Source organism: Aspergillus undulatus, assembly GCF_047715775.1.
Source record: "Aspergillus undulatus strain CBS 261.88 unplaced genomic scaffold BDV17scaffold_39, whole genome shotgun sequence".
NCBI lineage: Eukaryota > Fungi > Ascomycota > Eurotiomycetes > Eurotiales > Aspergillaceae > Aspergillus > Aspergillus undulatus.
The window spans coordinates 293,270-306,433 of record NW_027396643.1 but is presented as its reverse complement, the minus strand read 5'-3'; the positions used below and the strand labels follow the sequence as shown (position 1 = coordinate 306,433).

At 50.5% G+C, this 13,164-nt stretch overlaps 6 protein-coding genes across 6 annotated transcripts; 2 read left to right on the top strand and 4 right to left on the bottom strand.

The window, feature by feature from the left end:
• Positions 1–708: 708 nt before the first annotated feature.
• BDV17DRAFT_143034 (transferase family protein) lies at positions 709–2,828 on the bottom strand. Its single transcript, XM_073754335.1, has one exon. It carries the CDS (start codon positions 2,608–2,610, stop codon positions 1,024–1,026), a length of 1,587 nt encoding a protein of 528 aa, XP_073613715.1. The 5' UTR covers positions 2,611–2,828; the 3' UTR covers positions 709–1,023.
• Positions 2,829–3,047: 219 nt separating this feature from the next.
• On the bottom strand, positions 3,048–3,575 carry BDV17DRAFT_293220 (uncharacterized protein; the record flags this gene model as incomplete). The annotated part of the gene is made up of 1 exon (XM_073762545.1): positions 3,048–3,575. The coding sequence occupies one exon, from the start codon at positions 3,573–3,575 to the stop codon at positions 3,048–3,050; it is 528 nt and encodes a 175-aa protein (XP_073613714.1).
• A 954-nt stretch (positions 3,576–4,529) lies between these two features.
• Positions 4,530–5,412, top strand: BDV17DRAFT_143055 (uncharacterized protein). The gene has a single exon (XM_073754336.1). The coding sequence runs from the start codon at positions 4,629–4,631 to the stop codon at positions 5,163–5,165; it is 537 nt and encodes a 178-aa protein (XP_073613713.1). The 5' UTR covers positions 4,530–4,628; the 3' UTR covers positions 5,166–5,412.
• A 692-nt stretch (positions 5,413–6,104) lies between these two features.
• BDV17DRAFT_268799 (uncharacterized protein) lies at positions 6,105–6,864 on the bottom strand. The gene is made up of 2 exons (XM_073758506.1): positions 6,647–6,864; positions 6,105–6,573 (listed from the first exon to the last, which is right to left on the bottom strand). The coding sequence occupies exons 1-2, from the start codon at positions 6,732–6,734 to the stop codon at positions 6,356–6,358; spliced, it is 306 nt and encodes a 101-aa protein (XP_073613712.1). The 5' UTR covers positions 6,735–6,864; the 3' UTR covers positions 6,105–6,355.
• Positions 6,865–7,300: 436 nt separating this feature from the next.
• On the top strand, positions 7,301–8,554 carry BDV17DRAFT_268798 (uncharacterized protein). The gene is made up of 2 exons (XM_073758505.1): positions 7,301–7,630; positions 7,686–8,554. Exons 1-2 carry the CDS (start codon positions 7,492–7,494, stop codon positions 8,294–8,296), a joined length of 750 nt encoding a protein of 249 aa, XP_073613711.1. The 5' UTR covers positions 7,301–7,491; the 3' UTR covers positions 8,297–8,554.
• A 967-nt stretch (positions 8,555–9,521) lies between these two features.
• On the bottom strand, positions 9,522–12,781 carry chsA (chitin synthase I; the record flags this gene model as incomplete). Its single annotated transcript, XM_073762544.1, has 6 exons — positions 9,522–9,536; positions 9,587–10,093; positions 10,141–10,542; positions 10,590–12,227; positions 12,284–12,462; positions 12,763–12,781. 6 exons carry the CDS (start codon positions 12,779–12,781, stop codon positions 9,522–9,524), a joined length of 2,760 nt encoding a protein of 919 aa, XP_073613710.1.
• Between the last annotated feature and the right edge of the window lie 383 nt (positions 12,782–13,164).

Below are 13,164 nucleotides of genomic sequence, written 5' to 3'. Positions count from 1 at the left end.
GCCCAGATGGCAATGAAGACAAACCTTCTTCTACAACAAGAAATTAGGGTCCTACGAGCTGAAAACGAGCGGAAAGTGAAGAAAAGAGCAAGGAGACGTACTACTCTAGGTAATAATACCCTTTTAACTGTACAGGAAGGTCAGGATCGTCTTCAGCAGCTGGAACCACAAGTTGAGGGGGGGGTTCAAGAACAGGTTTATCTACCTTCCCAGCGTGCTCCTCCACGCTGCAGTGGCTGCAGGACTATAGGACATACTATTAGAGGCTGTATTAATAAGTAGCTTTATAAATATGATAGATATTAAAGGAAATATTTAGATTTAAGAGTGTTATTAGCTGAAAAGTTTTAAAGAGTGGTGAAAAGGCGCGGTTCGCCCGTAAGCGCGGTTCGCCCGTAAGCGCGGTTCGCCCGTGGATTACGCTAACGTATCCCACAAGCGAGCGGGCCACCTCTTATCGAATTTGACTGCAGTTAAAAATCCAAGGCTATTTAAAACCACCAAAACATGAATTTCTATATAAAATCTAATTACTAACACAGTTTAGATATTGAAACCGTCTATATCCAATAATATGGTAATTACTATATTATGGGGGCGCCCGTACGCGGCGCTGTGATATATCTGGTGTGTAGCGAATTGGGACCCGACAGGCCTGTAGTGAAGTATGGAAGTGGATAAGTTGATGCTATTCAGAGACCGCCGGCGGCGGGAGCTAACTACCTAATGCTGACTAAGAACTGAGTCATCAGGGATGACCGATATAGCGAACTGTGTACACTGCGTGACAGTCCCCCCAAATGCGGTGGAGCAAAGTATGGCCCATCACCGTGATACTAATTCTCCATGCAAGCTAGACGCTGCTGCTGTGGCTTAAATAGAGAAGGACCCTGAGATGATTAGAATATATCATAAAGTCAATGAGCTCAACAGGAAGATTGCTGGCCGACCCCATGAGCATGAACTACTCGACAGAAGAAAGATGTCCATAGTGATAGAAATGAAGGTATATGCATGTATTGGCTATCGATTTGGGGTTATAATATCTCCTATACAGTGACTAGAGACATGTAGTGGCTTGTCCAGCAGTAACCGCTGCATAGCCTCCGTATCCAAGTAGAGGGCTACATCTATTCCGCCATCGTCCACCCCGGGATCCATGACTTGGACACACCCATCTATCTTAGGCATGACGGCGTGGACATATCTCGGCCTCTGGCCTGAGCCCACAAAGTCGACCTTGTAGACCTGCAGCCGGAGCCACGACGTCACTAGTGTGTGCTGCGTGCCCACGAATGCCTGCCAAAGTCGCTGGGGGGAAACCTCATGCGCGGCATCATGTAACATCGCGCCCATCTTCTCTGGAGTAAACAGTTGCAACGTGTTCCGAATCTGAGATGCCGTGTTGCCTAGACAGGCGGATGTGCCTGACATGCGAATGTGCGTTATAAAGAGGGGAGACCCAATAAAGGACTCCGGCAGGGACAGCCGTGGCCGTGCGCCAAGGGTTAAGTTTAAAAACACATCATCCGACGAGTGATTGTGGCCTCGAGATCGGTTGATCATGGCCCAAACGTGTGCAAGCAGGGCATCTAATCTCGAGATGTTGGGGCCACCCTCTGCGCTGGCTTCCTGCTTCAACTCGGCGACCATTGAGCCTGGGAAATGCAATAGCGCATAGCTGACCGGCTTGGACAGATCCCAAGTTGTCCAGGGGGCCGGGGTAGATGCAGAAACTCGAGACTGGATCCCATCGATAGGCGGGATCGAGTTCTCCGTGGTTGGAATCAGAAATGGCGAATAGCCTGGATCATCGATTCCCCACCAGTTGAAGCGATGGAGAGGTAGCTGACGAGCCTCTTCCAGCAAACTTGGATCTGGTACGGGGGCATCAATATCTCCGGCCGCACAGGCATCCAACTGTGCAGGATCAAAAATCGGGGGTCCGGCAAAAGGCGAGACATGATCACCCACATTGAAGGTTTTCCGGGAGTTGGCTGCCCAATTGTGGACAAAGACCATCAGAGACTGTGCATCAGCTAGTACATGTGCCATCTTGATGCCGATGCCGTATCCTCCATCACTGAAGAGATTAATCTGCACCTGCATTGCGGGAAGCCCGTCGCAATCCCGTAGGTTGTGCAACGGCAATAGTGTCTCTGAGAGAAGGGGTTTCTGGTCAAACTGATCCCCCCTCCAGACGCCGGAGCTTGATGCGCGCTCCTCAGCGGATGGGGCCAGTGCCTTCACTGATAGTAATCGATGCCGGACAACTCCCCATTCGACTCCGGGATCTGTTGCTGTGCCGTAGGTCACCATGGGCCGATTGAAGCGCTCAGTGTGGGATCCTCCTGGCCGCACTGGCGCCCAGTGAACCTGCCCGGCCCAGTGAGGGAAGTCATTCAGCGTTGTCACAAAGGAAGACTGCAGACGGTCGAGAAGATCCTTTTCACCGATACTGAAACTGCTGCCTTTCTGTTCCGCAGGATTGTCGAACAGCCAGATCGCCCCAGTAGCGGAAAAGCGGGCGACGGTGGCATCGAGGATGGACAGCGGGGCTGAGACGGACGTCGCCTCGCGACGCGATGGGTAGACGCGGATTTTGTCCATCTTTGGAAAATTCGATTCTCAATCCTCTCCAGAGGCGTACTTCTCAACAGGATAGATATGGAGCGCTCGATTGTTATTATTATTATCCTTCCGACCATGAGGATCTCGGGCTTTTCCGAAGTCGCCACGTCGGGCTTTCCCCCTTTGGGCAACCCTCCAACTGCTCTGAGCACAGCCGGTGACCGCGGGTCTTCCATGCCTCGAGCCACTATTTACACACTGAGGCGAAAATATCGCTTTTTAGGGGACTGATATAGGCCCGATCCAGCTCCTGGACAGTCGCGGTGGTGCGATCATACGGACGGAACGGAGGTAGGCCGACTGCGTTAGGATCACCATGAACAGCGAAGTGGGTGAGATAGCCCTGCAGTGCCTGAGCCACCTTTGGATCCAGCTTGCTACTACTGCTGCTGTCCGCCTCGTAGAACGTATACGGCTCATCGTTGGAATGCCACCCCGGGGGGGTGGTGGGGGACACCAAACCGGTAGGCGTAAGAATTCCCGGGGTACGCATTCAGAAGGTACATCGCATTGCAACGGATGACAAGGTCTCCATAGACAGCAGCCGCTCTTTCCGGCTGGGTTGTGTAGGCTGCAGTACTATTAGCATCGGCAGCTCCGTTCGGCGTCGGCGGCGGATAGAGAGTGGTGGCGATGCGATCAACAGTGGAAGAAGGGCCTTCCGGGAAAAGATCGAGAACGAAGGCCTCGAACGCGGAGGAGTTTGTGACAAAGGGCGATGCGAATAATATGCCTTCATTCAGATTGTAGCTCACCATCAGCTGGACGGATGAATAGAAACGGCCTTCTTGGAGAAGAAGCCCTGGAGGGCCGGGAAGGTAGCCGGTACCTCCATCAATCACAGGTCCTGGGAGCCATTGATGGTTCGTAAGGACGTGCTGCTGATCACCAAAACCAAAGGTACCGTAGGATGCTCTGGTCCCAATAACGTTGTTTGCTTCCATCAGAACTTGACTCGATGCCCGCTGTAGAGCGACGAAGGATGTCACATTCGCCGCACGAAGCACGGGCTGAAAGAGATCCTCCTGCTGTCGTCGATCGGGGTTCCTCGACGGATCTACGCCAGCAGCTTGAGGACCTTACGTATGAGATCAGCTCTTCAAGGGCAGAGTTACAGTGGCAGAGAGAATCCAGGCAAGCAAGCTCTGTTGTGATTCCAAGAGTAAATGTTTCGCATGTTTCACACAATGGAGGACACATTGGCACAAGTGACTACAATCTTGCAGTAATGTGAGGAACGATATTTTCAGTCTTTGGGGAATTGCGCCCAGTAACAGCCCTGAGGGGGGAATGATTTAGGGATATGCTACGGGGATATACTGTTTCAGCCACTGGAAATGTAGTGGATGGGGCATTATGATTACTTGATCTGCCTGGAAACAGCTCTGCGCGCCTGTCTTACAATACTTGGATGACTTGTGGAACATCCAGGCAGCCTCCGGCCCCTGAGACCAAACGAACACAGGAAGGTATATAAGCTAGTAGCTAGTGGTGTCACGCGGCTGGGAGGGGCTATCGAAAGATCACTCGTTCCGCGGGCAAGCAAGATATCTTGAAATATGGACATGACTCGCAGGTCTTACCCAAAGCCGGCTAGCTATCCTTCGACGAAGAGTGCTATGAATTTGTTGACGCCGGTGCCGCAGGCACCGCAGGGCTCTTCCCCTGCTCTCGGATCCCCGGGACTGCCTACTTATCTTAGGGGGCTGAGCGCAATTAATAGGATAAGCATTGTGATCTCCAGGCCTCTCTTGCCCACTGAGCCAAGTTGGGTGTTTCGGTTCACCCACCTGGGGTAGGTAGACATGGCGGCAAACGAGAGGCAGTTCACACTATTCTGTCTTCTATCCCCTTCTCTCACCCCGAATACAGTGCCGACTGTGCCGCACGCAAGAACGATGGAAATCACTGCACGTCAATGCTGTCACGGCTCGCTACCGCTCAAATCGACAGCTTACACGCAAGGCTCCTGAACAGCGACGAGGACGGGGTTAACGATGGGACGATGGAAGAGCTGCCGAGGGAGTTGGCCACCCTTACTATCTGCGGGCATCAACTCAGGAAAAAATGGAATCATCGACGCAGCCGTCCACCAGTGGATCTCCGAGCTTCAGTCGCAAGCTAGTGTCCCCCCTAGTATACGAACACCACAGGGAGATGTCAATGTAGACTCGAGCGAAGAAGAGCGAAGTACCAAGTTGGAATTCACGCCTTATAAACCGACGAACATCGACAGGCTCGTCGCGGATGAGCTCTCCCTAGAACTTTATCGAAAGATTGATCGCGGAATCAGCCAAGAGTTGATCCATCGCGATTGGAATAATAAGAGAGACTATTCATACACCTTTGAGTGTGAGGGAGGCGGAAGGCATCATGTGCAAGCTCGGGCGCGCTCGCAATCCCTGGCGAAGGGCCTCGCAGCACGAGAGGTGCTATCCTTATTTTACTCATCATCAATCCTTCTATTGACCAGACTCAAAGGTATTCGAAAGAGTGGTGCAACTGGAGCTATCGCAGGATCGATACAAGCATAAATGCAGCAAATGCAACGTTACTCACACAGAATAGTTCAAGATTGATTTCAATAACATCTGCCGACGCATCAATCTTTGGTGCCATTTCTCACGGGGCCTTCAGGACTCTAGGAAGCGATCCGAAGTGTATATTCCGATTCCTGGCTTCTCTCCAGATCCGAACAGGTGGTACAAATGGGCTCAAGAACGGGTCCAATCGTGAAAAACAGCATCAGACTCCAAAGCATATACCTCGGACGACTCTGTTACCGACAACAGTATCATGACTGAAGGGAACTCCAGCCTCGAAGACGATGCAGAATTGGCTGCGTCCTCTGCATCGCTCGAGGTCTACTGGACTCCCGTCGAAAGTATATCAATAGACAAAGTCAGCATCCTCATGCCTCAGATCCCCGGCGAATATCCTGTCTCTCCGGTGAAGGCCGTGGCGAAGGACATTAGGGTGGATGAGAACGGATTTTCAGATAGCCTTGGAAGGATGACGCTTTCTTGAATGGCTGTTTCAACTCTCGTGGCTCTGTCTCGGTTTCGTGCGATTTGTCATGGTTTGCAATATTTATGCTTGCTTGAGGTTATGTATTGCTCATTTTCCTTGTATATTTCAGTTTTGTCGTGGTGTATAAATCGAATCTCTCGCTGCTCAGGAGCGGTTTTTACCCAACAGGGCACCACCTGTACTTACGACCTGGGTAATCCCCCCCCCGCAAACGACCTTTTCTGGTTTCGAGCACCAATGAAAAGTGCTATACCTACGGTATGACATCGCTAAGCGAGTCTGTTAGGCTGCCATTTAAGACAAGGCTGAGGGTATACTCGAGTCAGGTGTGATGGCCTGGTCTATTCCTCCTGTAGTCTCTCGCACTCCCAATTAGGGCACGTCAAGCCGCACCCTGCCATACATCCACACCGGACATACCAGTCCCAGCCCCAGTCAAAGGGAAAAAAACCCCTCGACAATATCCTTCTTCGAGATTTTTTTTTTTTCCGCTATACGTGAGCGGTAACTTCTCCTCACTTGCTAATGCTCGGAAAACAGTAGGGAGCATTTACCGGGGGATATCCTGTGTAAGGACATGACTCCGAGCAATAAGTCAATATTCCTAAGAATGCAAAGCTAGAGAGGGAATCCGTGGTAGGGAGGCGCGGATGATATCTCGCTAGGGCCTAGCGAGTCAAGTGACAGGTTAGGGCTAAGTTCCCGTGACCTTGGCCGTGATATCCTGCCTGCTCAAACCATCCCGGAGACTTGTGATGCTAGATTCAGACATAAATGCGCAAATGACACTGACTCGCTGTCCTTTTTCCTCGTCTGGTACTGGGACAGCATAGGCTGTCTCTGCGGACGGTATGCGGGAAAGGGCTCGCTCGATCTTCTGCACGGGGACAGGGCCAGCGGGTGTTTTGATCACTACAGTTGTTGGTATTTTAGCATGGATGTGGATTTGAATAAGGACTGAGGATAGTATTGGGAGGAAACGTACAGTCTATAAAGGCTCGAGCGTCGAAGATATAACACTCGCCTACTCCGTGCGCAATATCGCCGCTTCTGTAGTATACACGTCTCGGCATCAATTCAACCAACTTGTCAAAGTAATCCTGCGATTCTCCGCCCACGCTGCTTTGATCGCTTCAGTAAAGACCTTGAGGATATGGCCCTTGTATCCTTTAAGACCTTTTAGCTCGGGATTATGCTTGTAAATAACCTCTTTCATGCGAGCCCACGCCTGTTCTATAGGGTTCAAATTAGGCAATATGTGCCGCCCTACGGAGTAATAAGGGGACTATGAGGCAATGGCACGCCATCACCGGGGTTCGGATCAGAGGCCCCACATGCACCATCGGAGTTTGGGGATCAGTTCGTTATGGGTTTGGGATTGAGCAACTAATTATACCCACCCTCCAACTGCCCCACGTGGATGCCATGAGACTCTGCGCGTGCACTGGAGAATCTTACCCGATTGAGGGAACCGACACATCAACAGCTTCAACAATCTGGCTGTCCTTAGCTACTCGTGTTTACGCTCTCCATTTGCTTTTCTCTATATATCTTGTCCTTCGTTGAGGTCGCCGAGTAAAGAAATAAAGTACTCGTGATAATCAATTATACCCACAGTGTGACGAGTACTGCATTAGCCTTCCGCACTAGACAGGGCTCATGAGGGACGACTCCAGATAGCGTCCTCTGCCAAAAAGTACCGTCTCCTGAAAGTGGCGACCAGGTACCCCCTTTTTGCGACCCCAGTATCCCAACTCCCGGGGAACTTGCGCCCTGACATGAGCGTTCCCCGTTATGATGAGTATCTCATCTTGATGCCAGTATCACAGTATGTCCGGGAATTTCACCTTTCCGACAAAAGCAGAAAACCGCTTCATAGTAGCAGACCAAGTCAACGTAACCTGGGATGTTGTTGCTCCTGTGATCTCGCTGTACGAGAGCTGTGGTAAGAATAACCATGTATTACAAGGTGACACTGCCCATTTGATTTCCCCTTCACAGACCAGCTGACAATATATCTAAAGATCAAATAAGCAACAATCATAGTTACGTTTGGACTGCGACCCGCAAAGGCTACGTCGAAAGTGGCTGCAAATTCACACTCCAGCCTTTCACTGCCGAGCACGAGTCTTATGGCAACAATATCACAAGCGTCTTGTTTGGGGTAGCGAAGAGATACACCGATGATCCGCCCCCGGCCTCGTACAACTTCGCCAATGTATCATCATCGCCCACGGAGGAAATCTCCACGTCTTCTCCTACCGCCGGCAGTCCACAACCAACAACAACCCCGACTTCACAGAGTAGCCACGGTCTATCAAAGGCGGGCAAAATTGGGACTGGCGTAGGCGTTTCATTGGGTGTATTGTTGGTAGCGTTCGCCGTGGGGACGTTCATCATATATCGGCGGAAAACTCGACAAAGGGAGACTCAGGAAGTTACTGCAATAAATCAGCCCGGCGATGGGCTCGCGCCGCTTCCGAATTTTGTATATAAGGACCCTCATCAAACGCGACTGTCACAGGCGGAGACAATAGGGGCGTCTTCGCACTTATCAGGCGACAATCAAAGGACGGAACGAACAGAGCGGCCGCCGAGTGAATTGATGTCTACTGGGCGGGCAGAGTTGGGCTGAATATATTGCAAAGGTTATGCATGATTATCCTTCTTATGATATTAGTAGTTTATTCGCGGTGGAAGCCCGGCAGGTGCCGTATCTACAAGCCATAGTATGCAGGTAGTATATACCTCCTTCATGGTAACCGTCATGCTATTAGGGACACGGAAACCCCTAAACCGGACGAGAGTAGTCTTGAATTTCCGCTAATAGCCTTCAACAGTTCCTACTATAGGTATTATATTATCTTTGATTCGCCCAATAGCATTCCTTGCGTAGAACCCCAGAAAACCTTTGTAGGTATTAATATCAGGTAGGAAGCAGGCTGCAGGGTGTAGCTCTCTAAAACTAATTTTGGTATTAGCAGTAAATCTGTGTAATACTGCAGAGACCTACTCACCAAAGTCTGCTAGGACTTTATGATAACCTTTGATTATTCTAGGGAGCATAGCCTATTAAATCTTATCAATGCTATATTTATCAAGATTAACAAGCTGAAGGGTTCTGGTAGCTTGCTTGCGAGATATTCTGTGCAATACCCTTTTACACACGAGAAAGATACTAAGAGTAAGTTAGGATTAAAAAAGAGAAAAATCGCGAGGGAATACTACTTTGCGCCTTTTGAAAGGCAACTTCAGGTAGCGTGGGTATACGATATTCAGGCGCCTGAACCCTGCCCCTGAAGCCGCCGGGACGTGGGCGCCAAAGCGTCAATGGAAGGGCCACCAGGACTGGTGAGAACCAACATACACACGCTGTTGTATATTTTTCTTTATGCGAGCGCAGCGAGCGTATCTGTGTGTTTTATCTTATTTTATCCTCTAGAGGGATTTTTTGACGTCCATAGACTTCTCCTCATGCCTTGGACTATTGACAGGGGGTATGGTCGAGTAAATCGGTAATCCGAGTCGGGTCAATGGGATTTACCTAAATGTCAAAAGCAATGCCATTCCATTCCCAAAATTGTACATACAGAGGTATCAACGTCTACATAAAAAAACATGGAAACATAAACGAGTATATCCGTGAAGCCTGAGGCAGCAGAAAACGAAAATCAACCTAACAAAAACAAAACAAGATCAAGTGGGTAACCCATGTGTAAAGCATTTTCTTTATCGTCGTTGCAACATGCTGAACCTGCAGTGAGTGAGAGATGGAAACAACCATGGATGTCCGCCGTAAATGCTTGGAGGTTGTTGATAAGAGTAGATAGTACAAAATGGTATCATGAGAGGCGAGAAGTTTAAACGCCGCGGAACTAGACATTTGTTAGACGAGTGAGTCGAATGGGCAAGAAGTGAAGCTTACCATGCGCACAACCAAATACCACATGGCACCAAGGAACTTGAAGATGGAAAGGCCTGCCACACTCCACAACACGACAGCCATATAGATATTGGATCGGGTGTTCTGCTCCTCGCTAGCCTTCTCAGGGTCATCGCTGAAGCGATCGAGACCAGCAGCGCTAAGCACAACAGCCCCAAGAGCGAAGTTGCAAAACACCCAGACGAGCACGACAGAGGACCGGAATCCCTTGTAGTAATCGGCCTGCTTCTCCTCCTCGGAGATGGTCTTTTCTTCCTTGGGGGGCTTGTTGGCGAACTTTAGTAATTCCGCCTCGTACTGGGCGTTGAGGTCTCCGTCGTCTTGAGGAATGTTGACGTCGACCTTGCCGCCCGGCTTGAGGTTCGCTGACGGCAACTTCTCGGCCTTGTCGTCACCCTTGGTACCCCAGGTTATGTCGTGGGTGTTACAAAAGGCGTAGATGTTGAGGACGTTGATGTAGGTCGGGGTAAGGAGGATGTATTGGATGAACTGCACATGTTAGACGGATGCCATATTGACACTAAGAATGAACTTACGCAAGTGAACATGTGCCATGGGTCCATGAATATAAACGATGCAACAAACCACATGACGTACGTCGAGCCGAGCGAGACAATGATCGAGAAGAAGGTGCTGTTGGTGAATAGCGTCGAGAACGTGAAATCACCGTCCGCGACTTCCTCTTGAATAGACCGTACCGTCACGAAGACTGCAGCGAAGGCGAGGTAGACCATGATGAAGACCCAGAAATAAACCATTGTCATGTACAACTTGTTGGAGCCACCGGGGCGATTACCCAGTGCCAAAACGAAGCAAGTCACCAAAGTCGCGAGGTAAAGCCATTCAAATACAACACCTAGGACTTTACCAGCAGTTCCCAGGAGGTTTTCTTCGCCAAGATACGTCGTGAGGATATGGAAGACCAAGAAGAAGTTACCCTACGACCGGTTAGCGCTAGTAGATGAACCCACGACTGAAGACTTACAATGCCAAACCAGGCAAACAGCATACTGATGAGCTGGTACAGAGTCTCAATGAAGAGCATAAACTTCCGCAGGAAGCTATGGTCACTGCGCCAAAGCTGATAGAAATGGGTGATAGCATAGACGGCCGCGAAGAAACTACCGTTCAACCAACGCCGACGCTGGAGAATGAACTCCGCCATTCGATCCGGTACATCAGTCTCACCGGTTGACGATTTGACGTATTGAAGTAACCAGCGGCAGTTGCGTTTGGCGACAATCTCGAAACACAGAATTCGATCTTCGGCCAGGTACATGTTTGCAGTGAAAATACCAGCGTTGGCACCGTGCATCTTCTCACCGGCAAAGTATCGCTCTAGCGGACCTTGACCATTCTTATCGTTCTGTAGCGCAATATATCGGTAGGCAGAAAAGGCACCGGGAAGCACGGAAATAAATCCAAATGCCGACTCCAAAGGCTTGTCGAGGATATTACTCAACTTGTATTCAAAGTTTTGCCCAGCGACGAGCGGATTGATCAACTTCTTGCCGTGGTCCAACATGACCTTGATCTCACCGCAAGCTCCTCCACACATTGGCTCTACATCAAAAGCCTTCCACAGATGATAGATCGAATCCTTACCAGGTTGCGTACCAGCATCGAGCAAGACACAAATATTAGGATCGAGGACACGGCCAAAAGCCTGGAAGAACCAGCGGTGCGAGTTGATCTTTTTCTGGTTCTTTTCCTTGAGACAGAAAATCATCTGCACTGGAACCCCAGAGCGAGGCTTGAGATGAACCTGAGTTCCCTTCAATTCCAAACCGACCTGGGTCGTATACTCGTAGATATGCGCTGTGACATCCTTGCCGTTGACTTGCTGCTTTGCAATACCATCCTGGTAGCAACCCAAACCAGCAAGCACTGCACGAGTTCGCGGGTTGATCTTGGCACGGCCGTCGCTGATGACACAAACCACAATCTTCTTCCAGGCGTCTTTACCCCAGGTCTTGCTCCGAGTCCGTGAGCACATATGCTCAATGTTCTTGAAAACACCGACCATCGTTCTTGCGAAAAGGAAGTCGTCCTCGTTGTACATGGTGACAACAATGAAAAGTTCAGTATGTCGTGGTTTGGCAAAGAGCTTCTGACGCAGAGTAAAGCGTTCTTCGAAGAAGTCGTTTGGATCGCAAGTAGCGGCGGAGTAGCGCATGTGCGTGAACTCGTCACGCTGGGAGTTTTCAGCGTGGGGAATCTGGTTGAGCAGTTTGGGAGCGATAGGGCAGTCAAGGACGAGGTTGCCCTGGAACAATTGGACTTCTTTGACGGTCTTCCATCGTCGAAGAGGAGCGGGGCTAGGTGTTGGCGCAATCGTCATGTCCTCCTCGTAGTCATCGCTGTAGGGGTTTTGCGCCTGGAAGGGGTCTTCCGGCTGGAGGATAGGCTCATCATCGTGATAGGAATGCTGGTTTCCGGGATATTGACCGAGATCGTAACCATCATGGCCCGGTGTAACTGTAGGCTGATATGGTTGGGTATAATAAGCGTCATGGTGCGCCTGGGGGTCCACAGAGTACTCGTAGTCCGGGTAGTTTTGCGGGTGTCGCGATTCGTAGGCCTCGCTGTGACCGTAGGACTGCGGCAGTCTCTCGACGGAGAACTATTCAGGGAACGTATTAGCTTCGTTGCAGACAGACAAATTCCGGGGTAGCTTACAGTAGGTTGCTCCGCCAATCGGTCACTTGACGGCATTTCAAGATGATCGTGAGGCCCGTATGGGCCATCCGAGAGTTGATAGCCGTTGAGCGGCCGCCCGGGGGACGGGGTGCGATTACTTAGATCGCTGTGCTGCATGATGGGCGAACGTGCGTCGTGGTCGTCCCCATAGGGGTCTCCTAAGCTCGGATGTCAATAGGTTGCGGCGGCGGAGTATGCGCAAGAGCGACAACAACGACGAGGGACAGCAACCAGAAGGCTTGAACAGGTTTAAAATAAATGAAAGATAGCTTAGGGGCTCGCGCTATGATAGTTCGAGGACGCCAAATGGCCCCTCCAAGCGGTGCGACCCCGTGCGAGTCCTCGGAAGCTAGAGTTTCAGGAGGGAAATTTGACGCCGAGACGAAGGGGAGCCGCGCAATGCGAATAGGCAGAACAGCTAAGCTGCAGGAAGATGAGGAAAGCAATGGTTCACTTACCCAAGCGATTATAGGACATATTGGCTGCCAACTATCGAGTGATCAACCTGTCCCAATAATGCGACCCCTTGAGATTCCTCTGGGAGGATGCGGTGGAATGCGACAAAGCGCTGGAGCACGCTTATGAAGCCTAAAACCCCGGTTCTCGGCAGGGTTTCAGGGTGATATGGGGAGCGAAAGTCGTAAGTCGTAATAAGACGTTAACAAGCGTAGAGATGGAGATTCGTGAATATGCAGGAAATTTGAAGGAGGAAGACGAAAGATGACGGACAAGCTGGAGGAGGGTGCGGCTGCGGGATTCGCAGTCAGTTGTTGTTTGATGGGGCGTGGAGCTGGAGAGGCACTGGAAACGAGCGCCAAGTGGAGTGTGCAGCGCCACATATAGATATTCAAAGATTCAGC

Coding starts and splice junctions, on each gene's coding strand:
- BDV17DRAFT_143034 (XM_073754335.1), bottom strand. CDS start 2,610: ATGGACAAAATCCGCGTCTACCCATCGCGTCGCGAGGCGACGTCCGTC.
- BDV17DRAFT_143055 (XM_073754336.1), top strand. CDS start 4,629: ATGGGACGATGGAAGAGCTGCCGAGGGAGTTGGCCACCCTTACTATCT.
- BDV17DRAFT_268799 (XM_073758506.1), bottom strand. CDS start 6,734: ATGCCGAGACGTGTATACTACAGAAGCGGCGATATTGCGCACGGAGTA. Junction 6,574..6,646: donor CGCTCGAGCCTTTATAGACT/GTACGTTTCCTC, acceptor CAACAACTGTAG/TGATCAAAACACCCGCTGGC.
- BDV17DRAFT_268798 (XM_073758505.1), top strand. CDS start 7,492: ATGTCCGGGAATTTCACCTTTCCGACAAAAGCAGAAAACCGCTTCATA. Junction 7,631..7,685: donor GAATAACCATGTATTACAAG/GTGACACTGCCC, acceptor ATATATCTAAAG/ATCAAATAAGCAACAATCAT.